The 27559-nt window shown below is 40.5% G+C and overlaps 1 protein-coding gene across 8 annotated transcripts in view; it reads left to right on the top strand.

Moving 5' to 3' along the window:
- The window catches only part of LOC143018159 (uncharacterized), a 276494-nt gene that overhangs the window by 26826 nt on the left and 222109 nt on the right, over window positions 1-27559 (top strand). For 7 of the 8 annotated variants that reach the window (XM_076173309.1, XM_076173306.1, XM_076173308.1 and 4 more), the window contains 2 exons: window positions 13623-13695; window positions 14867-14979. In XM_076173309.1, coding sequence (XP_076029424.1) covers window positions 13623-13695; window positions 14867-14979 — 186 coding nt within the window. The remainder of the gene's footprint in view (window positions 1-13622; window positions 13696-14866; window positions 14980-27559) is intronic. The other variant, XM_076173310.1, reaches the window with a different exon arrangement.

The following is a 27559-nucleotide window of genomic DNA, read 5'->3' as shown; positions in this document are numbered from 1 at the left end:
GCCTGATGGAAACTCTATTAAAGTGAACATTAAACTTTTAATCCCTCTAGAGCTCCATGCTGAGTTGAGTTCCAGTCTTGAGGATGAATCCCCTGGGAATCCTAATGTTAAGGCTAGAGAGTCTGAACCCTTTGAAGAGGTCTCAGACGCAGAGGAGTTTAACTCTTTACAAGACGATTGTGTCTCACTGGAACCTACCTCTGTGAGGCCAACTCGTGGGACTGCACTGGCCTTTAGAGACCTAGTAAGGACTCTAGCAAGCAAAAACTTGTTATAAATTTAGTTCAAAAGTGTTATATTTTTTAAACACTTTCTTTTTGTTGTTGGGGAGGCTGTGGTAATTGTTGTTACGGGAATGGCATTGTTTACCTTGAGCTACGGCAATTTCCCGAAAGCTTGTTTAATTTTCGAATCGGGAATCTTTCCTATAACTTCGTACCACACTATCGTAATTTTAATTAATATATTATTAACCTCCCCTCCCTCTTTATTATTTATTTAAGCCTATGTTGTAATTTGATTAACAAATCGGGAACTTGAGAACTTAGTTGAAGTATCAGTTGTCCCGTGGCTTCGAAGCCAATTTGAAGGCTCGTTAGAACTCCAGCCGAACGAGACTAAGTTTTAGTCCCTGAACGCCAGACTAGCTTCAACCCTGGTACCAGAGACAAGCTTTAACACTGTCACCAGAAGGACAATAAAACCTCAGCTAAGGATTACTACAGCCATCGAAGCCTCAAGAATTGAATTTATTTCCGACGATTAGTTAGAGAACTCAAACAGGTAAGTTCTCTAACGTTCTCAGTTTGGATCAATTAATTATGACAATATATATACATACACACACAGTCTCGACAGAGACTGCAGCAGATCCGAGGTGAATACACACACAACCAAACTAGCACCGACACTCGCTGAACTAACATATGAGCAAAGACTATCCAAATTGAACCTACCAACTCTGGAACAAAGAAGAGAAAGAGGAGATTTGCTGACTATCTACAGAATAATGAAAGGAATGGAAGTTTTAGACAGGAACGACCTGTTAGTGTGGGAAAACAGTAAAACGAGAGGACACGGAAAAAAATTGAAAAAGGATAGTTATAGAAAAAACTTGAAAAGGAACAGTTTCCCACACAGAGAAATCCCCCCGAGGCCCAGTACTTTGAAGTAGTGGGGGGGCTTGCATGTTGCAAGGAAGGACTGAGCTGTGCCAGCCAGGTCCAACCATGCTGGAGAGGTCAATCCTGAGCTTCCTGACTAAAACTGTGCCAAACAGACAAATATAAATTGATGACCCCGGCCTGATCTTGATTATGAACTGGACTATTCTCTGGATTCGACACCCTCACCCCATGACAGTTGTCAGAGAGTGAGATATCAGGGGTAATGAATAGATAGGGGACCCTCCACCCTCATTATTCAGTGAACTTCCCTATCCCTTTTCTTCTTATTCGCTGCCCTAATCTCCTTTTCTCAACTTTTCCTTTTACTACTCGAGAGGTTCTGACAGTTAAAGATTTCCCTGAAACTCCACCAGAAACCAGCTGGGTGATGGGATATACCGCGAGGGGCAAAACCCCGTATGCTGGTGGAGGAGAGGCAGAGGGCTACCTTTGACTGCCGACTCTATCCATCTTCCAGTGCTCAAATTGTGCTTTGGACTTTGAATGGAAAGTCCTTGATGACTTACGAAGCAGTGATCACTATCCCACTGTATTGTATACACAGGAAGGTGCTCCTACAGATGGCATTCCTCGCTGGTGCACTGAAAAAGCCGACTGGACCAAGTTTGAAGAATTGAGTACTGTCCAGAACAGTATTGATAGTTTTTCTTCAGTAGAAGCTGCACTGGAGTACTTAAATGACACACTCTACACTGCTGGCATTAATTCCATCCCAAAGTCATCTGGAAAGTTTAGGAGACGCCCTGTACCATGGTGGTCTGACACCATACGAAATCTACATAGAGCAACACGAAGAGCTCTGACTAGATTACATCGTCATAGAAATGATGAGAATTTAGTTGCTTATCGTAAAAGCAGGGCATTAGTTCGACGTACCATCAAAGAAGCAAAGCATCAGTCTTGGGCTAAATTTGTATCATCATTCAACTATAGAACACCGGCATCAATCGTTTGGAAAAACTTGAGAAAAATATCGGGGAAATACACCATTAGCCCTCCACCTGTTTTAAAATTACCCTGTAGATGGCTCTTTGGTCTTTGACCCTAAAGATGTCAGTAATGCCTTAGCAAATCATTTTGCTAATATATCTAAACCAGACAACAGCTCTCCTGGATATCAATACCGAATGAGAGAACAACAACGTAATCTTGACTTCACTGCCCCTCATGAAGAATCCTATAACCTCCCTTTCACTGAAAAGGAATACGATTCAGCTTTGAACTCCTGCAGTGATACTTCTCCAGGTCCTGACGACATTACATATGCCATGTTGAAACATATATCTCCAGTAACTAAAGGTTTTATTCTTGCACTTCTTAATAGGATGTGGTTTGAACATTCGTTTCCCAGTATTTGGGAAATGGGTATAATTTTACCTTTTCTTAAGCCTAATAAAGATGGTTCAATTCCATCAAATTACCGTCCTATTGCCCTCACATGCTGCATGTGCAAAATTTTAGAAAAAATGGTCAATGCATGACTAGTCTGGTATCTTGAACGAAACCACATCATATCTGATATTCAATGTGGTTTCCGTCGCATGCACTCCACTGCTGATGCCTTACTTCGACTAGAATCTTCAATTTGTAAAGCCTTTGTCTCTAAGCAACATCATATCAGTGTTTTCTTTGACTTAGAGAAAGCATATGATACCACATGGAAGCATGGTATTCTTAAGGCTGTACATGCTATTGGCATTCGAGGAGAAATGGCCTTTTTCATCAAGAACTTTTTAGCAAATCGTGTTTTTAGAGTAAGAGTTGGGAACATCATATCTGAAATAAGACAACAGGAAGAAGGTGTACCTCAGGGGTGTGTTCTCAGTGTCACTCTCTTTAGTATAGCTATAAATGGGGTGACATCTGTGATTCCTCCTGATATACTTGCCACCCTTTTTGTAGATGACCTCTCCATTTCTTTTAGAGCTAGTAACATGGCAATAGCTGAAAGAAAACTACAACTCTGCATCAATAAAATAGTTTCATGGGCCGATAATAATGGTTTTAAATTTTCACCCAGCAAAACTGTCGTCGTACATTTCTGCCGACTAAGAAGTCTGCATCCTGACCCTACCATTTGGTTAAAGGATGACCAGATTCCCTGTGTTGACGAAACCAGGTTTTTAGGACTTATTTTTGATAAGCACCTTTCTTGGGTACCCTACCTGAAAACCCTGAAGACACGATGTCTAGAGACAATGCAAATTTTAAAAGTTTTAGCACATACCTCATGGGGCGCTGACCGCAGAACAATTTTACGGTTACATCATTCCCTTATTTTATCAAAACTATCGTATGGATGCGAGTTTTACTCATCGACCACTCCATCCAGACTAAAAAGTTTAGATACGATACACCACAGTGGAGTTCGTTTGGCCACAGGTGCATTCAAGTCTTCCCCAATACCAAGTCTATTAGTTGATGCAGGGGAAATGTCGTTAGATCTTATTCGCCAAACCTCATCTATTAGATACTGGCATAGATTGCAGAGGCTTCCCAACTCTCTCGCTTTTAGAACAGCTCAAACAGATTTTAACAGCACTTGTTTCAACAATCACCCCAGACTTCCAAAGCCTTTTGGATACCGGATGAAAAGGATTTGAGAGGACATAAATCTTCCCAAGATTCCCATCCTCCCTTTTAAATATTCGGTTGTTCCGCCATGGAGACTACCCACAGTATCTTTCTGTAAATATTTTAACAGTTGTAAGCGTGATTTCAAGGATTACGAACTACGCAATGCCTTTTTAGAACATTCTTTTAGCCACCAACCCTCTGTGTTTGTTTTTACTGATGGCTCCAAAACTAGCGCTGGCGTTGGTTTTGGAATATTCTCAAATGAATTTAATCGTAAGGGCACCTTGCCTGATACAGCATCTAATTTCACTGCCGAACTGACGGGAATACTGTCCGCAGTGGAGATTATATCCTCCATGAAAAAGAGAGGCAAATGTTTAACAATTTTTAGTGACTCAGAGTGTCTTGCAGTCTCTAGAACAATTCGACTCAAGGCACCCAATAGTTTTAAAGATCTTGAAATGGCTTTTTTTAATCGAGAGTCGAGGTAATGAAATAAACTTCTGCTGGGTTCCAGTACATGTCGGAGTACCAGGAAATGAACAGGCCGATAAATTGGCCAAGGAAGCCGCTCTCTCACCCTTACCTCGCTTACGGCCTATACCTTATGAAGATTATATCCCTCTAATCAAAGCCGAGATCTCATCTCTCTGGCAGTTCCAATGGGATCTTGAGGCTGGTAACAAGATGAGAGAGATTACTGATACTATTCATCCTTGGTCTTATACATTGCTGAACAGAAAACAGGAAGTAACCCTTTGCCGGTTGAGGATTGGTCACTCTAGATTATCCCATGGCTTTCTTATGGAGGGCAGTCCTCCTCCATTTTGTAATGATTGCCTTGTTCCTATGACCATTAGACACATCATGGTGGAATGCCCCAGTTATGATGAAGAAAGACAACAATATTTGTCAAAACACAGAGATGGAGATCTGTCCCTTCGAAATGTTCTGGGATATAACTGCAATATAAATTCTATTTTTGATTTTCTTAGTGCTATTGATCTCAATGATCTTAAGATTTCAATCTTTTTTTATTTTATTTATTTCTTGAGCTTTTTACCACTTCCTTTTCTTAATCATAAATACTACGGCGTCAATGACCATTGATGTTGCGACGCTAGATAAATCCCAATTATTCATTCGTTCCAGTGCACACAGGGAGTAGCAATGCCGGCTCCATACTCTATGGAACAAAACTAAAGGACAAATCGGGTTGTGAAAGCTTATACTCGTGACCGAGACCCCCTGTTTGTAAATAGTCGTATTCTGGATCCTTCCGACTCTGCAGAGACTACATCTTTCATTGCTTGGGGCACCAAGCAACTGCAGTATCTTCTTCCATGTACATCAACTATAATTTTTCTAATATATGGTGACGCCCAAGAAATACAAACTTGACAATGGCGAATCCACTACCTGCAATTACAGACCCTAAACTCTTACCTCCTCCCATTCCTCCAGATCCTCCTGATCCTCCCAATCATCCTTCCAAAATACTAACGAACACTCCCACAAATTTGACCCTTCCAAATAAACTCTCCTCCGACCCAGTTGACGACCCACGCAAGGCAAAGGAAAATCTTGACAACAAAGACCCTGGACTGAATAAGGATAAAGATTTAAATGAAAAGGCAGTTTCCACTAATACCGCCAAACCAACAATGGTCACACTAGAACCATTTGAAATACCAAGCTTTAAAGGCAATGAAAAGACTACATATTGAGAGTCTAACTTTAAACATGAATTATGAAAATATTTCACAACAATTCAGTGAATTTGGATGCATAAAAGAAATTAGGCTACGGCTGTCAGACACTTCCAACTATTGGCAAGTGTGGATAATATATTCTTCCCACAATGAGGCAAAGAAGGCCTATTCAGAAAATATAGCAAAAGATATCAAATGCTCCTTGGTCAATAAGGTACCACCCAATCTAGATGTATACAGGTAAACGTCGACTTACGATGGGCGACTTACGATTGTTCGACTTTACGATGACGACGACGACGACGACGATATGATAATTTAACCGGCTAGGTACAGTGACCACGGAACAGAGTGGGGATCGACTTACGATGAGATCGTCTTACGATGGCTCTATCGAAACCTAATGCCATCGTAAGTCGACGTTTACCTGTATTACCCTACAGTGCACAAAGAAAGCTCACAACACGGAAACATCTCAAGAACACCTAAGCCAGCTACTTGGCTCATTGCAACAACCAAGGGAGAACGAGCAAACCTGTACACTTTTAGGAAACAATGGTTAAAGCTGGAGATTTGGAAAATTCCAGAGTTACAAGATTTGGACGAACAAGTTTCTTAATACATGCTAAATCTCCCACTCAAGCAGCAATGATATCCAACTTAAAAATCGAACCTGATGGAATCATCAAAGAAATAAAACCCCATTACAACTTTAGCTATGCCAAGGGGGTTATTTTCACCCAAGACCTACATGAATTGCCAGAAGAAGAAATTCTTGAAATGTGCCCTGAAACAATATGGAAAGTTGATAAGATTCCAATATCTCACATGATTGTTATCACATTTAACAATGAAAACCTCCCTTATGATATTATAATCTACAAGGAAAAAATGAATATTCGCCCTTATAAACAAAGACCCTTACAGTGTTACAATTGTTATGGCTATGGTCATCCCTCAAGGAAATGCACAAAGAACAAAGTCTGTGGTAATTGCTCTCAAAATGAACACGGTGACTGCAACCAATGAGAACTATGTATAAATTGTAAAGAAACTCACAACGCTAAAAACAGAAACTGCCTTACATATAAAAAGGAGCAAGAAGCTGTCCTGAAAGCTCCCATAGAAAAAATAAGCATAGGACATGCAAAGAGGCTGTTACTAAAAACAACCTACAGTGAAGTTCTCCAAACAAACAAATCCAACACCATTGTAACATTCTCGACAAACAAGGATAAAAACCACAGACCTTTAGAGGAAACCTCTAATCCCCCCTCTTTGGGGTATCACCGGACTTCCTCAAGGACCCACCGGGCTTCCTCAGAGACCCTCCAAGCTTCCTCGGAAGCCCTCCGAACTCCTGCGGAGAACCCCCAGGCTTCCTCGGAAGTCCCCCAGACTTCCTTGAAGGCTCCCCAGGCTTCCTCGGAGCCCCCCCAGGCTTCCTCGGAGCCCCCCCAGGCTTCCTCGGAGGTCCCCCAGGCTTCCTCGGAGGCCCCCCAGGCTTCCTCGGAGGCCCCCCAGGCTTCCTCGGAGGCCCCCCAGGCTTCCTCGGAGGCCCCTCAGACTTCCTCGGGGGCCCCCCAGGCTACACCGGAGACCCCTCTGGCTTCTGCAATGGCACATGAAACATCCTCAAAGCCCCCTAGGGGCCCCCCATCTGCTTCTGAGAACCACAAAACAGACCATGGGACCCTAAGCAAGAAAAGTCACAACCTTGTACAACCAAAAGTACAAAACTCAAAATCCAAGGAGATGCAAAACTCCTATAAAAAAAAGACCCCAAACTCTCTCTCCTACCCAAGTAACACCTGAAGGTGCCCGCCAAAAGAGATCCAATCACTCCAACTCGGGACCATCCCACTCAGAAAACAAAACCTGGAAACCCAAAAAAGAGACACCTAAAACAAGCCCCACTGAGACCCAGTAAAGAAGCGACCTAAATAATGTCTCTTATCCAGTGGAACATACGTGGTTTCAACTCTAACCTAGAAAAACTTCGGATCCTTTTTAAAGAACATAAAGTCTCTGCCATTTGCTTACAAGAGACTATGCTAGGAAACACTTCCCCAAATTTAGGACATGAATATGCTATCTACATATCCCCACCTCTTCCAGGTGTACCTATACAAGGAGGACCAGGGATAGGTACAGGCATAATTGTTCATAGGTCAATGAATCATCAAAGCCTTCACCTAAATTCAGCTTTACAAGTATGTGCAATTCAGATTTATACAACTAAATTGATTACTCTATGCTCATTATATCTAGAACCTGCACTAGAAAACAGATTGCAAGATGAATTAGGCAATCGCCGACAACTAAAACTGGAAGACCTACAGAACCTAATATACCAGCTACCCCAACCATTCATTTTAATGGGGGATTTTAATGCAAGACACAGGCTGTGGGGAGAAAGAGCATGTAATCGTTGGGGCAATATAGTAGAAAACCTACTAGACAATAACGACATTGTACTACTAAACGAAGGTTCCCCAACCAGATATGATATCACCCACAATTCTAAATCTGCCATTGACCTCACGATCTGCTCCTCTTCGTTGAAACCAGAATACCAATGGTCTGTAGACGAAAATTTATACGGAAGCGATCACTTTCCTATCCATATGAAATTAAATAGGAATATTCCATCCCCTTGTTTACCAAAATGGAAAGTTGAAGAGGGAGATTGGAAAACATACCAAGACTTCATAAAAATTGACAAAAATAATGAAGATTTCCAAATGCCTATGTTCCCTACGAACACCTCGAGAGAATTATGATTAAGCCTACGTGTGCGGCACCGTATGGAAGGGGTTAATGGGGCCATGAAGTCTATACCAAAAACTCGAGGAAATCCTAGACGCGCTCTAGTTCCATGGTGGACAGGTGCCTGTGCCTTAAGCAGAAAAATCACTAGAATTTGCTACAAAAAGTACAACAGACGACCTATAACAGTTAACCTAATAACTTACAAAAGAGCACTGGCCAAACAAAAGAAAACTTTCAAAAAAGCAAGGAGAGAATCGTTCATCAGATACATAAGTAAATTTAAACAAGACTCCCGTAAGCTTAGTATGGAATAGAATCCGAAAACTGATGGGAAAATTTGTACCATCTCCATTACCCATCCTTAAAATTAACAATGAAATAATTTCTGATCCCCTTGAGGTAGCGGAAACGTTTGGACGATACTTCACAAACATTTCAAGTGCTCTCCACTACACTCCCTTCTTCAGAAAATTTCGAGAAAGTACAATAATTGTCCCTCCAAAAAGTAAAAGCACGGAGGCATATAATCTCCCCTTTACACTAACTGAACTAGAGTATGCAATACCTCTATCATCTCCAACTTCACCTGGTGAGGATGATATAATTTACTCAATGATTTCACATCTTCCTACATGCACCAAAGAATTTTTCCTAAATATACTAAACAAATTTTGGACTACAGGATCTTCACCAAAGTCGTGGAAGACTTCGATCATTATAACCATACCAAAACCAGGAAAAAAACCCAGTCTCCCTGAAGGGTATAGACCCATTGCTCTAACCAGTTGTGTATGCAAAATATACGAATGAATGATCAACACGCGCCTTGTATGGATTTTAGAATCGAAAAATCTCCTCTCAAACAGACAGTTTGGCTTCAGAAAAAACAGAAGCACTATAGACCCACTGATATTTCTTACCCGAGAAATTCAGAATGCTTTCACTACACAGAGCCAAACCATAGGAGTATTTTTCGATCTAGAAAAGACTTATGACACCACCTGGCGTGGTGGCATCCTAAAACAACTTGCCGAATGGGGTATAGGAGGAAACATGTTCTTTGCAATTAAAGATTTTCTTACTGATCGTATCCTAAAAGTAAGAGTAGGTTCATCTCTCTCTTCACCTTACACCCAGGAGGAAGGTATACCCCAAGGAAGTGTCCTCAGCCCAACACTGTTCAACATAGCCATCAACGGACTACTAGAACAAGTACCGATCGAAGTGCATAGCTTGGCATATGCAGACGACATTGTTCTAATCTGTAGCAGACCATCAGCACTGGAGGCAAGCCAGAAAATACAGATTGCCATTAACTGTACCACTGCATGGGCAGAAAAGAGAGGCTTTAAATTCTCCCCGGAGAAAACTAAAGCAGTCCGCTTCTGCCAAAGAAAGATGAGAGAAGAAATCCCAACCCTAATGCTGGAAAACTCTATTCTTCCATACGAGGATCGGATCAAGTACCTAGGACTAAGCCTTGACAAAAAACTAAACTTTAATACACACATTAATGAAATAATACATAATGTGAAACAACGCTTCAACATCTTAAAAGTAGTTTCACGTTTCAACTGGGGAGCTGACAGAACAACTCTGATACGAATATACCAAGCCTTGTGCCTAAGCAAGATAGATTATGGATGCCAAATCTATGGGGCCGCCTGTAAAACCACCTTAGAAAAACTAGATGTCATCCAAAACATGGCTATACGCATCTGCACAGGTGCGTATAAAACGTCACCCATAGACAGCCTAAATGTTGAAGCTGGCATTCCTCCTCTTCCAATTAGAAGGGAGGAACTAGGATTGAGATACTTAACAAGAGCACTGTCATAAAAAAAACAACCCCAACTACAAGTTTGCTAAAACACCCAAAGACAGAGCTCCAACTCGACCTAAGCTCTCCAAACCACTGGAAGTTAGACTGGAAAATAGTGCCTAGAACATAGACCTGACCCCTCTACACGTCGAAGAAAGTTTACCAGCTAAATACCCTCCCTGGTGTAGACCCGAAATCAACATTTGCACTTTCTGGTGTAAGAAAAATAGCTGCCCAGAGTCCGAACTTAGAAGTAAATTCCTTGAACACAGCAGGACCCACACAGATGCAACTAGTCTATACACTGATGGATCAAAAACTGCAGACAGAGTGGGTTTCTCAGTGATTACCCCTCAATCTATTATAAAAAAGAGAGCTCATTTTAACATTTCTATTTTTACCGCAGAACTGCTGGCAGTTCTTAATGCTTTAATTTATATTTTTAACAATGCATCTGACAAAAAATTTGTCATATATACAGAGTGTAAGAGCATTTTAACGTCAATAAAATCAATATTACCAGTCAACCCCATTATCGGACAAATACAAGATTGGCTGGTCCTCCTCAGTAGCAGAAAGAAAATAACTGTGAACTTCTGCTGGGTGCCTTCCCATGTGGGAGTAAAAGGAAACGAGTTAGCTGATGCTGCAGCTAAAGAAGCAGCTGGGCTGGCACATATCTCCCAACTCAAAATCCCCAAAATGGATTTTAAAAACCACATTAGAAGTTACAACAGAGAACAGTGGCAACTTCAATGGAATAATAGAAATAACAATTTAAAGCTCAAATCCATCAAACCCTCTGTCATCCCTTGGAGTCATTTCCAGGGAGACAGGAGGACAGGTATCGTCATGACTCGCCTTAGAATTGGACACACCTTTTTAACCCACAAGTACCTGTTGACGACTGGAGCGGAGAGACAGGCTCCCCTCTGCCCCACTTGTTGAAAGAATCTTACAGTAAAACACATTTTAAAGGAATGCCCACAATTCAGCTCTGCTAGAAGAAACAATCTGTTAGAAGGGCTTACCATCACTAAAGTTTTAGGAGAAGACACTCCCATAGATCGGATAAAATGTTTTTTAAAGGAAATAGATTTGTTTTACCATATCTAAATTCCTACAGAAATTGAGTGGATGAACTGAAACAAATGTTTTAAAGAATAAGTAGATATATATGCGCTGAATGGCCCCAGGCTCCGGCGCTTGGCATACTAGCCAAAAACTCCATAAACCAACCAACCATGGCTTTCTAACGGAGGGCATTCCTCCTCAATTTTGTAATGATTGCGTTGTTCCTATGACCATTAGACACATTATGGTGGAATGCCGCAGCTATGATGGAGAAAGACAACAATATTTGTCAAAACACAGAGATGAAGGAGATCTGTCCCTTCGAAATGTTCTGGGATATAACTGCAATATAAATTCTATTTTTAATTTTCTTAGTGCTATTGATCTTCTCAATGATCTTTAGATTTCAATTTTTTTTTCTCCTTTGCTTTTTACCACTTCCTTTTCTTAATCATAAATACTACGGCGTCAATGACCATTGATGTTGCGATGCCAGATAACTCCCAATTATTCAATTCAATTCCACTACGTTTCTTTCCTGGAACTCCACATTTCCCAACCACTCCATCAATTGGACCATTTCCTACCCTAGCATTAAGGTCTCCCAGTACTATTACATTGACATTTCTCCCCAAATCCTCCATGCACTCATTTAAATCTATCCAAAAGGCCTCCCTTTCTTCTACACTCTTCTCACTGCCAGGCCCATATGCACTTACAAAGATCCACATCTCCTTTCCCAGTTTCACCTTCATCCACATTATCCTTGAGGAAACCTCCTTCCCCTCCCTTACACATTTACCTATCTCTTCACTTACTAGAATAGCCACCCCTTCCCTCCCTCACCCTCTCTTCACTCCTGATAACCTCCCACTTACACTCCCAAACTTACACTCACTCTTCCCTTTCAACTTAGTTTCACTCAAAGCCAACACATCCAACTTTCTTCTCACAAACATACTACCTATCTCTTCCCTTTTACTCTCATGTGTGTGTGTATATACATATATATATATATATTTGTGTATATATATATATATATATATATATTTATATATATATATTTTTTTCTTTTCTTTTTTTTAAACAACCATGAGTTGCTCCAAAGGATTCCACTGGGTAACTACTGTAAAACTGGAATTGTCCACCCCTGCATCCACAAGTAGCTAAAGTAAAAGGGAGAACCGATAGGAATTAGATTGATATGGGATTGGTTGTGGGTGAATGAAATGTAGCTTCCTTTTGGTATATAAATAGATGATAAAAGGAGAATAAAGGAACAAGATCCTGCAAGCATAGCTCCTTTCTGTATGCTACAACTAGGTGGTTTCTTTTCCCATGCTCCAGTGGTTGGTAATAAGAATGTTGCCTCCCTATTCCAAGAATGTTATTAAAGGCAAATCAAAGGGATAAAGTGGATTGGAGATCCTCCTTTCTGTATTTCTTCCACACAGAGTCAAGAGAGAATTTTATTTAGCTACTTACCCACAAAGGGGAAGAGACCATTGTTATATTAAGTGTTATTAACTTGTGCAACTGTATGGGGCAGAAACATGGAAAATAAGAGAGGAAGAGAGAAGCAATTTGAATGTGTTTGAGATAAGGTGCCTGAGAAGTATGATAGGGGTTACTAGGCTGGATAGAGTGAGAAATGAGGAGGTGAGGAGAAGAACGGGGATGGTAAGGGAGTTGGGAGATAGGGTAGATGAAGGAGTATTGGGATGGTTTGGACACATGGAAAGAATGAGTGAAGAAAGACTAGTAAAAGATGTATGGAAGGCAGATGTGGAGGGTGTGAACAGGAGGGGGCAACCCAGGATGAGATGGATGGATGGGGTAAAAGGTGCTTTGGGGAAGAGGGGAATGTCTGTTGAGGAAGGACGGGAGAGGACAGAAGATGGGTGAATGGAGAGTGGTTGTGTGTGGATGATATTGTGATGCATGAGGTGGAATGGGTGGGGGATGTGGGGTGAGGTAGTATGTGTAAGAGATATTTTGACGTAGCCCGAAGGGATTTCTCCCCGTCTTCTCCTTTTCTGCATGGGGGGATGGAGTGGCCTTGCTGTGGATGTGCTGTGTCTTGTGTCACTGCTTCTGACCCAGGGCAGTAGACAAGATGCAGGGATGACCCATCATCCAGGAGGTGCTAAGATAAGAGGTAGGGTAGAGGATGGAGGGGAGTGGAATGTATTGGGGATGGAATGGGTGGGAATGGATTTTGTGCCTTTTGTTTTTTGGCTACCTCCCTTGTAAGGGGGAAAAAGCCTTGGTATATGTATGTAACTTGTGCACAAATACAAGCTGACCCTTTATCCACAAGGAGCCAAAATGAGAAGGAATCAATGGGTGGTGGGTGAAATGGGTGGGAGTGGATGCATGCCTTGGATGGCTCAGTCCCATGTGTTGGGGAAGAGGCCTTTGGTATGTATATTGACTAATATGTAGAATGTTTGCCATAATATGACTTATTATTTTCAGGGTCAAGGTAATAGAGCAGACTAAGGAACCAGTTGGATTGTATGTGAGGAATGTTCCTTTGAATATGACAAATGTAAGTTCGTTGGACAAATTCTTGTAGTTGATATTTCTGTATATATTCTTGCAATTCTTATTGTTACTACCAAATAGTAAGTAATGGCTCACCTAAAATTGCTTGAGTTAATACTTTTTTTTTTTTTTTGTCATGTCTAAATATTCTAGTTTTAGACACTTTGGTGCGAATATGGTAGGAAAGGGAGGAGTGGGGGTGAAGGTGGAATGTAGATTGAGAGAAGCGAGTAAATGCCTTGGGGGATTAAAAAGTGTAATGAAAAATAGACATTTGGGAATGGATACTAAGAGGAGATTATATGAAGGAGTGATTGTGCCGGCAGCATTGTATGGGGCAGAAACATGGAACATGAGAGAGGAAGAGAGGAGTTTAAATGTGTTTGAGATGAAATGCCTGAGAAGTATGATTGGGGTTACTAGGCTAGAATGAGAAATGAGGTGAGGAGGAGAATGAGGGTGGAAAGGGAGTTGGGAGATACGGTTGATGAAATAATATTGGGATGGTATGGACATATGGAAAGAATGAGTGAAGAAAGATTAGTAAAAGAGGTGTGGAAGGAATGAACATGAGGGGGCGACCTAGGACGAGATGGATGGATGGGGTAAAAGGGGCATTGGGAAAGAGGGGAATGTCTGTTGAGGAAGGACAGTAGAGGGGAGAATATATGGGTGAATGGAGAATGGTTGTTTTTTGATGATGCTGTGATGCATGAGGGGGAGTGGGTGGGGGATGGGGGGTGAGGGAGTATGTGTGAGAAATAAATTGAGACAGCCCAAAGGGATTTCACCCCATCTTCTCCTTTTCTGCAAAGGGGGATGGAGAGGGGGTGTCGCTGATTTAATGAAGTGGCCTTGATGTGGATGTGCAGTCTTATGACACTGCTTCTAACCCAGGGCAGTGGACAAGGTGCAGGGATGACCCGTCATCCAGGAGAAGTCAAGATAAGAGGGAGGGAAGAGGGTAGAGGGGAGTGGATTATGTAGGGTATGGAATGGGTGGGAGTGGTTTCTATGCCTTTGTTTTTTGGCTACCTCCCTTGTAAAGGGGAAAAAGCCTTTGGTATATGTATGTAAATATTCCATCTGCTTATTGCAAATTCTTGAACACATACAAGTTTTATTTGGTTTAGATAATCAGCTCCATTAAACAGTTTGTTTACTTTGTGTTGCAGGATTCATTACAAAAAATATTTAGTGAGTTTGGATCAATTCTCTCAGTATTTGTAGGCAAGCGGAAAGGAGATTTTCCATTGACATATGCTATTATAAAAGTTCCTTCAAAGAGGTAAGGTTTGAAAAGTTGTTTATTTTAATATAGATTGAATTTTCTCACTGTATGGCCCTGTATGGGACAGAGATCTGTAATTTAAGAGTGGCAGAGAGGAAAAGTTTTAAGTGTTTGAGATGAAATATATGAGAAGTATGGCAGTGGTTATGTGGTTGGATAGAAGGAGAAACAAGGAGGGTACGAAAGAGTATTGGGATGGTTTGGACACATGGAAAGAATGAGTGAAGAAAGATTAGTAAAAGAAGTGTGGAAGGTGGAGGTGGAGGGAGTGAATTTGAGGGGACAACTGAGGATAAGATAGATGGATAAGGTGAAAGGGGCATTGAGTAAGGAAGGGATAGGGCAGGAGGTAGTGGTGAGTGGAGAATAGTTGTATATTACAAAGGATTACAAAGGCGGAGCATGCCGACAGGAGACCTTTTGATCCATATCTAGGTCGGATGAAAAAAAAAAAAAAAAAAAACATATATAATATTAATAATCAATTAAAACTATAATAATGTAAAAATAACAAATAAAATACATAAATAAATGCATAGGTATAGTTGAATAACAAACAAACAGGTAAATAGTAAATGATTATAAATTGACATATAACTAATAATAAATGAAAATCAGACAGACAAATTATAACAAAACAAAAAACAAATAATATAACATAAATTATAATCATTACAGCATCTTACTTAGGTATTTATCTAAATGATTCTTAAAGCTTTGAACTGAACTACATTGCACTACCTGTGCAGGAAGTTTATTCCATTCATTAACTACACGGTTGGCAAAGTTGTTTCTACCTACTTCCAAATTGAATCTATTTCCGGACAGTTTGAGACCATTGTTTCTTGTCTGATTCTCATTCAATGTGAAAATTTTGTCACTTTTGATGTTGTCAATTCCCTTTAAAATCTTAAAGACCTGTATCAAGTCACCTCTGAGTCTACGCTTTTTTAGGGAAAACAGATTCATGTGCTTAAGTCGATTTTCGTATGATTTATTTTTGATATTTGGAATCAGTTTTGTGGCTCGCCGTTGTACTTTTTCCAGTCTGTCAATGTCTTTAATGAGATTCGGTGACCATACGGAAACAGCATATTCCAAATGTGGACGAACTAACGATTTATATAGCTTGTTAATGAGTGATGGACTTTTGAAATCAAAAGATCGCGCAATCAATCCCAGAATCTTATTTGCTTTGTCAGAGGCTGAAATACACTGCTCGGATGATTTGAGGTCGTTACTGATAATTACGCCGAGATCTTTTTCACTATCCACTTTTGTTAACGAATTTCCAAATAACTTGTAATCGTACTTACTGTTATTTTTACCTATGTGCATTACCTTGCATTTACTTGTGTTAAATTTCATTAGCCACTTTTCAGACCATTGCTGTAATTGATCTAAATCTTCTTGAATATCTAATTGGTTTGAGTGATCATTTGCCACTCCGCACAGTTTTGTATCATCAGCAAATTTGGAAACAGTAGATTTTAGTCCATGGTCTATATCATTTATATATACTATGAATAGAAGTGGCCCAAGAACGGAACCCTGAGGAACTCCACTTGCAACACTTTTCCATCCAGAAGTTTTTCCATTTAAAACAACTCTCTGTTTTCGACCTTTCAACCAATTACTAGTCCAACCTAATAGGCTACCACTTATTCCATGCAAAGCTAATTTAGTAAGTAGTCTTTCGTGTGGGACGGTATCAAAAGCTTTTGCAAAGTCTTGATATATTAAATCTATATTGTTTCTTTTGTCATAATTCGAGATAACTGTGTTGTAGAATTCGAGTAAGTTAGTCACGCAAGAACGTTTCCGTCTGAAACCATGCTGGCTATCATTTATCAAACGGTTACTTTCTAAATGATATTCGATAGCATCTCTGATGATAGTTTCCATTATTTTTCCTACGATCGAAGTCAAACTTATAGGCCTATAGTTATTTGGTTTCTTTTTGTCACCTTTTTTGAATATGGGAGTAACGTTAGCTAGCTTCCATTCTCTTGGGACATCTCCGGATATGATGGATTTCTTGAAAATAATTTCTAATGGAAGAACAATCTCATTTTTCATTTCCTTTAAGATTCTTGGATGCCAACCGTCAGGCCCTGGTGTTTTATTAACTTTGAGTTTGTCTATACACCTTTTAATTTTTTCTTTTGTTACATTTACCGTAGTGAGTAAGTTTACCCCAGACTTTTCACAGGTTTCAGTTTGGAATTCACTTTGAGGTGTTTCGTTTACGAATACCGAGCTAAAATAATTGTTTAAGATATTACACATTCCTTCATTTGAATATTCAAGTTGACCGTCAGCAGATAATAGTGGACCAATGTGATTCCTAACAACCTTTTTATCTCTAATGTAACTATAGAATTCTTTGGGATTCTCTTTGGATTTATCAGCGATGTTCATTTCGTATTGTCGTTTTCTTTTTCTTATTGTCTTTTTTAAATCTCTCTGTATTGATACATAACTTTCATAGTCATTAGATGCACCCGAGCACTTATATTTCTTATAAGCCTGTCTCTTTTTAGCAATACTTTTTTCAGTTTCTTTGTCGAGCCACTTTGGGCGAGCCTGATTTGGTGGACGTCTGTCCTTAAAAGGAATGTAAGTTTGAATCATCTTAGTGAGCGTATTTTGAAATATTTCCCACATCTGATCTACAGGCCTTTCGTTTAATTTTGCCTCCCAATCTGTAAGCTGAAGCTCCTGACGTAGTTCTATGAACTGAGCTTTACTGAAATCGGGTATTTTAGAAGCTAAATTATCTATTCTAAAATTGTTTAGGAGTTTGAATCTGACTAAGTTGTGATCGCTATTTGCAACAGATTCACCGACTTCTACATCAGTTACCATGCTTTCGCGGCTAGTGATCAATAAATCGAGCAAGTTTCCATATCTTGTGGGCTCTTATATAGATGATACTGTGATGCGAGGAAGGGATGGAGGTGGGAGTGTTATGTATGGATGATAATATGATGCAGCCAGATGGGAATTCTCTCTCTCCCCCTCTTCCCCCCTCTGTCTCTATCTCTCTTTCTTTTATGGTGGATGTGCTGTCTCTTGCTGCATTGCTTCTGACCCCGGACAGTGGGCAGAATACAGGGAAGATGAGAGGGATGAAAGGGTGGGAGTGGGTACTAGCCTTTTTGACTGGTACCTCCCTGGTAAGGGGTTAAAGTCCTTGGTATATAGATAAATAGATTTTTTCTCATTTATTTATCTTTGGTGTATCTGTTGTTAGCATTATAAATATATAAAATGAGGGACTAATGATGAATACTTGCTAGTTGTGGTCTCGGAAGATAGACATGAAAGGGAACCATCTCCCTGTTGCCCATCATCAAAACCTGTCAGTGCCCACACCTCCATGAGGAAGTGCAGCCATCAAAATCTGTCTCTGGACTGAGAACAAAATCTTGTATCATCAGTTTCATTTATATTTCTTTCATATTTCGTATAAGGAATAGTGTTGCAGGATTGGAAGAGAGCAAATCTGATACCAGTACATAAAAAAAAGGAACAAAGAGTTACCATGGAATTATAAACTGGTGGCCCTGACTAGTGTGATAATGAAATTACAAAAAGATTGCAAAATTTTGTGGGTAAAATTCCTGCAAGAAATTCATTTTTTTAGAGTTCAGCCTCATATGGAAGATTGTATGTGTCTAACCATTGTAAGGTTTTACCTGAGAGTGATAAATATGCTGCAAGAGAAACTGACCATATTGTGTGCACCTAGATCTGAAGAAAACTTTTATAATTATATGCTATGGAAGAGGTTTTCTAAAGGGCAAGTGTATTTACCTAGTTGTATTTTACGGGATGAGAGCTATACTCGTAGTGACCCGTTTTCATATTTCTCCTCATCCAGTTTATTCTTAAGATTATGTATAGCCAATACCCCGTCTAGGGTATTGGCTGCTTGTTATTGTGGCAAAGTAGCATGCAGTTGATACTTTAACCCCTTCCATACGGTGCCGCACACGTAGGCGTCATGGACTTGGATCTCAGTGGCAGCAGCCAATGCCAGCCGTACGACGTGTCGTAATAATACTCGCATCATAAAATATAGTCACCGCTTATATCAATCGTTCTCTCTTCACCCGTGAATTTTGATAACCATAGAAAATGCGATTACAAAAGAATTAGAAAGAATGTCATTATGGAGGGGCGACTACAATAAATATAATCATGACGCCGATATGGCAGCCTCGCGAATACACTCGCTCCCCATGACGCCTACGTGTGCGGCACCGTATGGAAGGGGTTAAGGTCTATATGGGGCACCCCTATGGACCAGAGCCACACATTATTTTGTCTATGATAGAGGAAAACTCTTCATAGAGAAATGATGACACTTTTATACTACGACTGTCCCTCCGTTATGCTGTCCCCCAACCCCTTGCTGCTGTCCTGTACCATTTCTCTGAGTATTCCTTTTCTGCTGTGCCCCAACCCCTTGCTGCTGTCCTGTACCATTTCTCTGAGTATTCATTTTCTGCTGTGGGGGAATTCCCTGTGGTGGGGGAAAAGAATATTCCCACCAAGTATTTCCACTTGGATCGTAAGAAGCGAGAAGAAAGGGACGGGGGAGTGGGACTAGGCATCCTTCTCCTTGTAGCCCCACAGGGGACATTACTAAACGAAAAAGTAAAGGCATAAGAGGGTCTGGGAGTTTTCTGACCAGCACCCTAAGGTTTGGGTCTATTAATGTGCGTTGATGTGGTACAGATGAGAGTAAAAGGGAAGAGATAGGTAGTATGTTTGTGAGAAGAAAGATGGATGTGTTGGCTTTGAGTGAAACTAAGTTGAAAGGGAAGGGTGAGTATAAGTTTGGGAGTGTAAGTGGGAGGTTATCAGGAGTGAAGAGAGGGCGAGGGAGGGAAGGGGTGGCTATTCTAATAAGTGAAGAGATAGGTAAATGTGTAGTGGAGTGGAAGGAGGTGAAACTGGGAAAGGAGATGTGGATCTTTGTAAGTGCATATAGGCCTGGCAGTGAGAAGAGTGTAGAAGAAAGGGAGGCCTTTTGGATAGATTTAAATGAGTGCATAGAGGATTTAGGAAGAAATGTCAATGTAATAGTACTGGGAGACCTTAATGCTAGGGTAGGAAAGGATCCAATTGATGGAGTGGTTGGGAAATGTGGAGTTCCAGGAAAGAATTGTATTGGAGAGTTGATGGTGGAAATGTGTCTAGAAAGAGAGTTGATGATAGCAAATACAGTGTTTCGGAAGAAAGTCAAGCATAAGTACACATGGGAGAGGTTGGTGGATGGAAGGATGGTAGATAGAGCGTTGATGGATTATGTAGTGGTAAATAGGACTATGATAGCAAGAGTTAAGGATGTACATGTGCTAAGGGGAGAGGGTGGGGGAATATGAGATAATTTTTTGGTGGAAGGTAAGTTGAGAGTGGAGGATAGATGGAGAAAGAGGAAAGGGACAAAAGGTAGGGAGGTTCTTAGAGTGAACTCTTTAAATGAAAAGGAGAAGGAGTACAAGAAGAAGCTGAAGGAGGAGTGGGAGGGAGTGAAAGATAGAGTAGAGCTAGGTGTGGAGAAGGAATGGGGATGGTTCAAGGAGGGAGTCACAAAGTGTGCAAGGATGGTCTGTGGAACAAGAAGGACAGGAGGAAATAGAAGGAAGGGTAGTGAATGGTGGGATGAGGAAACAAAGAAGGTTGTAGAAGAGAAGAAGCGAGCTTTCACAGATTGGTTACAAAATAGGACGAGGGAGTCATATGAGAGGTACAAAGAAAAGAAAAGAGAAGTAAAGCAAAAGGTAAAGGAGGCAAAGAGGAGAGCAGATGTGAAGTGGGGTAAGAGTATGACAGAAAATTTTGAAAGTAATAAAAAGATGTTATGGAAAGAAATTAAGAGAGGAAGAGGAGGCAAATCAAATAGGGAAGAAAAGGTAAAAGGTGCAGATGGAGAGATGATAATGGAAGAGAAGGCAGTAAGGGGAAGATGGGCAGAATATTTTAGGGAGTTGCTAAATGTGAAGGAGGATAGGGAGGGAAAGATAGTTGCAGTGGGAAATGCTAAGAAAATGACCGTGATGAATGAGGAAAATGGAGGAGAAATAAGGAAGGATGAAGTGAAGGCAGTTATTAAGATGATGAAAGCAGATAAGGCACCTGGTCTGGATGGATGCCATGCAGAATGTCTAAAAAATAGGAGGTACAGTGATGGTGGACTGGCTGGTGAAGGATAGAGTAGAGCTAGGTGTGGAGGAATGGGGATGGTTGAAGGAGGGAGTCACAAAGTGTGCAAGAATGGTGTGTGGAACAAGAAGGACAGGAGGAATTAGAAGGAAGGGTAGTGAATGGTGGGATGAGGAAATGAAGAAGGTTGTAGAAGAGAAGAGGCGAGCTTTCACAGTTTGGTTACAAAATAGGACGAGGGAGTCATTTGAGAGGTACAATGAAAAGAAAAGAGAAGTAAAGCAAAAGGTAAAGGAGGCAAAGAGGAGAGCAGATGTGAATTGGGGTAAGAGTATGGCAGAAAATTTTGAAAGTAATAAAAAGAGAGGAAGAGGAGGTGAATCAAGTAGAGAAGAAAAGGTAAAAGGTGCAGATGGAGAGATGATAATGGAAGAGAAGGCAGTAAGGGAAAGATGGGCAGAATATTTTAGGGAGTTGCTAAATGTGAAGGAGGATAGGAAGGGAAAGATAGCTGCAGTGGGAAATGCTAAGAAAATGAAAGTGACGAGTGAGAAAAATGGAGGAGAAATAAGGAAGGATGAAGTGAAGACAGTTATTAAGATGATGAAAGCAGGTAAGGCACCTGGTCTGGATGGATGCCATGCAGAATGTCTAAAAAAAAAGGAGGTACAGTGATGGTGAACTGGCTGGTGAGATTATTTAATGTTTGCTGGAGAGAGGGTAGAGTGCCGGAGGACAGGAGAAGTGCCTGTATAGTTCTACTTTACAAGGGAAAAGAGGACAAGTGTGAATGTAGTAATTTCAGAGGGATTAGCTTGTTAAGTGTAGTTGGGAAGGCTTATGGGAGGATCTTGATTGAGAGGATTAGTAGAGGAACAGAGGGAGTAATTGGTGAGGAACAGTGTGGATTTAGGACGGGTAGAGGTTGTGTAGATCAGATCTTTGTGGTAAGACAGATATGTGAGAAAGCTATAGGAAAGAGGAAGGATGTTTTTTTGGCTTTTATGGATCTGGAAAAGGCTCACGATAGGGTAGACAGAAAGGCACTGTGGGAAGTTATGCAGATATACGGGATAGGAGGAAAGCTTCTAGGAGCTGTCAAGAGTTTTTATGAGAGTAGTAGAGCTTGTGTCAGGATTAGAAATGGAGAGAGTGAGTGGTTTGAGGTAAAGGTGGGACTTCGTCAAGGATGCGTTATGTCACCCTGGCTGTTCAACTTATACATGGATGAGGTAGTGCGAGAGGTAAATGCAAGGGTAGTGGGTCAGGGATTGGAGATGGTTAAAGAAAATGGAGAAAAGTGGGAGGTGAGGCAGCTGTTGTTTGCTGACGACACTGCGCTTGTGGCAGGATCGGAGGAGGGATTGAGGAAGCTGGTGACAGAGTTTGGGAGAGTATGTGATAGAAGAAAGCTAAAGATAAATGTGGGTAAAAGTAAGGTGATGAGATGTACAAGGAGTGAAAGTGGCAGTAGACTGGAAGTGAGCATCAAGGGAGAGCGACTGGAGGAAGTGGATAGTTTTAGATACTTGAGTGCAAATGTGGCAGGAAAAGGTGGAGGTAGAATGTAGATTGAGAGAAGCTAGTAAATGCCTTGGTGGATTGAAGAGTGTAATGAGGAATAGAGAAGTTTGAGAAGGTTTTATACCAGTGCCTCCACTCTTGCGCTACAGTTGAGGAGCTGGTGTCCAGATCCAGATGAGCCGGCTTAAATAGTTTTTCCATGTTCTAGTTTATTATATTGTCATGATAATAAGACTTGGTAGCTACTCCCAAGCTTTAACCTCTTCACTCCGGGGCACATCGCACGTCTGGCAGCATTAGCTGCCCAACGTGCGATGTTGCGTCATTATAATCGCATTATAAAAAATAAAGTCAGTGCTCAATCGTTCGTTCTCTTTCACCCATGTATTTTTATAACCATAGAAAATTGATAAAGCCAGTTTAGAGAGAATGGAAATTACGTAGGTATGACTACAATAAATATAATCAAGATGGCGATGTCGGCATCATCGAGTACCCACTTGCTCCTCATGCCGCCTACGTAGGTGTCACCGTATGGAAGTGGTTAATCAACTAGAACAACTGGAAATACATTACAAAATATAGTTTACACTATGTATATACAGGTAGTCATCGACTTACGACCTATGCGACTTACGACTGATGGACTTTACAACCACGAGATGGTGCAATAATATCAAACATTTAATAGAGTAACAGAATTGCAATATTATGCCTGGCAGTGCAATACAATTACTCTGCACGCCGCGAGACGCGAGTACGATGGTTTTGCCAGGCTGCCGGCAGCGTCAGCATCCCAGCCAGCTAGATATTCTTTCATTTTGTTTGTTTGAAGTGAAATGTTTCCTAATTTTGCATTGCATTTTATATTTTTATATGTTTTGCAATTAATAAAATATAACAAACTTTTTATGCCTAGGCTAGTTTGTTGTCGATGACAATATGTTCGGTACAGTACGTAAACGAAAAGAATGTGTTTTGAAATAAAAAATAAAAAAAATCCTAATTTTGCCTTACATTTTGTATTTTTATGTTTTGCAATTAATAAAATGTAACAGTATTTTTTTTATGCCTAGTCTGTTGTCGATGACAAAATGTTCGGTACAGCATTTTGTATTTTTATGTTTTGCAATATAAAATGTAACAGTAAACTTTGATTATGCCTAGTTTGTTGTCGATAACAATATTTTCGGTACAGTACGTAAACGAAAAGAATGTGTTTTGAATTTTTGTTAACCCTAATTTTGTAGGTCAAAGATGACAGGACTTTATTTAGTATGCGTAGGCCTAGGCTACGTTTCCTAACAAAAATTACAAAAAAGTCAATCAATATTAAACAACGTAGCTCAAAGATAATAAGATTCTATTCAGTATGCATACGTTTCCTAAAGAAAGTCTGATGGTAAAATAATAAAAAGGTTAACAAATACAGTATTAAATATCATAGGTCAAAGATGATAGGATTTTATTCAATATGCTTAGACCCAGGCTACGTTTCCCAAAGAAAATCAGATGAAATTATAAAAAGGTTAAAAATACTATACAACATAGTTCAAAGATGCTAAGATTATTTCAGTATGCTAAATATAATATACAATGTATATATGTATATATATATATATAAGGGTAATATATACTGTATATATATATAGACCGACTTGCGTCCAGATCGACTTACGACCTGTCTGTCGGAACTAAACTCGGTCGTAAGTCGACGACTACCTGTATATATATATATATATATAATGAACATATAGGACTCATCATATGAGAAGACCACATAATTGAATAAGTAAAGGGAAGGAAGCAACTTACGAGGAGAGTCACGACTGTTTCTCTAACTGGTCCCAGACAGAATGCGACGACGTAGCAAGTCAGCTTCGTCTACAGTTTACCGAGTATGACGCGCAACCAAACAAAAGATGTAGCCAGACAGACAGAGTATGATGCACAAACAAACAAACGATTCGAAGTTCAATGACAAAATATGACATAAGCTATTTTTAATTTCCTTTCTCCTCGTCTTTTTCTGTCTTTGTTTTCTTTTTCCTTATGCTAATAAAGAGAAAAAATCCTGGACAGTCAAGGCCCCAGTTTGTGTTATGAGTCTCGTGTATTCCGACTAAAGATTCTATTGGCCTTATGTGTTGTTTGATGGTATGCTTAGACTTGTCTTATTTCCCTTCTTTTTGGGGGTTCTTTATATCATCAGGGGGGAGACTTAATGTACTGCAAATTTATTACAGATTAATTTACTTACAATATTTTATATCATCTCTATTGGGTAAGGATAAGCACATGGAGTGCTATGCCCAATCCACTTTATATATGGCATGCATAGGTTCTATGCACAATAGTGCCATATGGCACCTATTTTATAAATACATTTTCTAAACTTTCCCATTTGCCTGTACTCATACTTATTACTTAATCATATTATGTATGAGCACTGCTATCAAAAAGTCAATTGGGCCTATCTGTCATCTTCAGGGATTTCTACTGAGTTTTCTTAATTTCACTACTTCTCTGTCGCACTCCTTGGAGGGAACATGAATCGTAGTCACTTGGTGGGAAATCTTGGCGTCTCCTGGACCTTCATCTGAAAAACCTAGTTCACTGTATGGCACTTGCACACGAGATCATTTAAACATTATATGTTTACCTAGTATCTTATGTGAAGGGGAGCTATGCTGCTGGTGTCCTGCCTTTGTATCTTGCAGTGTCTAGTTTGCTCTTAAATTCATCTATGGTTTTAGCACATGCTATTGTTTAGTCCTGTTCCAAGTGTCCTTCACTCTGTGGAAAACTGTTTTTCTTCAGATCTTTTTTATAACTATACTTTTTGAGTTTCATTTCATGCCCTCTTGTGTTTCTCTTGTCCCAACTTAATAAGTCTTCTCTATCAAGTATTTCCATGCCTTTTCATCCCCACCCCAGGGGCCCAGTACTTTGAAGTAGTGGGGGGGGGGGGGCTTGTGTGTAGCAAGGATGGGCTGAGCTGTGCCAGCCAGGTGCAACCACACTGGAGAGGTCAGCCCTAAGCTGCCAGACAAAATCTGAGGCAATGTATTTTTGTTGACAACCCTGGCTTGTTTTTGACTATGGACTGGAATGCTCATAGGATTTGCCGCCCTCACTCTATGACAGTTGTTTTAGGATGAAGTTCTTGGGGTTGTGAATAGATAGGGGATCCCCCACCCTTTTCCTTTGTGAATTCCCCTATCCCTATCCTTCATATTTGCTACCCTGTTCTCCTTTTCTCACCATCTTCCTCTAATACTTATTAAGGAAGGTTCTGGTATCTTGGTGCCTCCCAAGCTACATGTCTGAACCCAGTCAAGTGGGGATGCCCGCAAGGTCACTACTCCCTGTGAGGGCCAAAAGCTCACCAACTGGGATATGTATGTTTGCAAGGTAGGTACTGGGCTGCTGACTTCCTTTCTATCCAGTGCACATGCAGAGTGACTATGCCGGGCCCATCCTAAATGGGACAAAACTAAATAGGACAAATCTCTGGGTTGACAAAGTCTCTAACTCACCTCCGAGGCCCTGCATGCGTAAATAGTCGTTTCTGGAACTTCCTGAGACTCTGCAGAGACTTTTCTTTTATTGCTTGAGGTATCAGGCAACTGCAGTATCTTCTATGTATTCATCTCTCTTGATATATGGTGTGGTCCTATTAATATATGGTTATGGCGGCTGTTCAGACTGTATATTCTAAATCTCCACCACTACCTGATCCTCCTCCTAAACCTCCCGATCCCTCTCTTAATACTGCTGATTCTAACGTTGACGATGTTGGCTCAGCAAAAGTAAAACTCCCAGTTGACGACTTCGGCTTGAAAAAGGATTTTGGTAATGATACTGTGACTTCATTGACAGATAATTCTGTTGTCCAGAAACTTACAATTGGAATGGATTCTGGAGTGACAAAATCATCTTTAGATACTCTGACAAATAGGAACAATACTTGAGCTATTTATAATAGCTCAAGTATTGTTCCTATTTCTCATAAAATTTTATATTTAAAATATGTCTCTCTTGATAAGAGTTATATTGACTTACATGAACAGTTCTGTAAGTTTGGATCAATTAAAGAGATCAGGATTAAACTAACTGAAAACTTTAAGGCTTGGCTAGTCTGGATTTCATTTCTTTCTAATTAGGATGCAGCTGCTGCCTGCTTGGATTATAATAATTCCAAAGGAAGGGAATCTTCGGCCCAACTTGTTGCCAGAGCGCCATCTAACCTGGGTTTTTATCTTTTATCCTCGTCTGGGGTATTGGCTGCTTGTTATTGTGGCAAAGTAGCATGCAGTCGATACTTTAGGGTCTATATGGGGTGCCCCTACGGACCAGAGCCACACATCATTTTGTCTATGATAGTGGAAAACTCTGTTCATAGAGAAATTATGACACTTTTATACTACGACTGTCCCTCCGTTATGCTGTCCTGTACCATTTCTCTGAGTATTCTTTTTCTGCTGTGGGGGAACTCCCTGTGGTGGGGGAAAAGAATACTGCCACCAAGTATTCCCACTTGGATCATAAGAGGCAAGAAGAAAGGGACGGGGATTGGGACTAGGCATCCTTCTCCTTGTAGCCCCACAGGGCACATTCCTAAAAGTAAAAGCAAAGGCATAAGAGGGTCTGGAAGTTCTCGGACCAGCACCCTAAGGTTTGGGTCTTTTAATGTGCGTGGATGTGGTACAGATGAGAGTAAAAGGGAAGAGATAGGTAGTATGTTTGTGAGAAGAAAGATGGCTGTGTTGGCTTTGAGTGAAACTAAGTTGAAAGGGAAGGGCGATTGTAAGTTTGGGAGTGTAAGTGGGAGGTTATCAGGAGTGAAGAGAGGGCGAGGGAGGGAAGGGGTGGC

The sequence above is a fragment of the Oratosquilla oratoria genome, chromosome 34, assembly GCF_046742065.1.
Source record: "Oratosquilla oratoria isolate Oo_2021 chromosome 34, ASM4674206v1, whole genome shotgun sequence".
NCBI lineage: Eukaryota > Metazoa > Arthropoda > Malacostraca > Stomatopoda > Squillidae > Oratosquilla > Oratosquilla oratoria.
The sequence above is the reverse complement of the archived record's forward strand: the minus strand, read 5'-3'. Positions and strand labels throughout refer to the sequence as shown.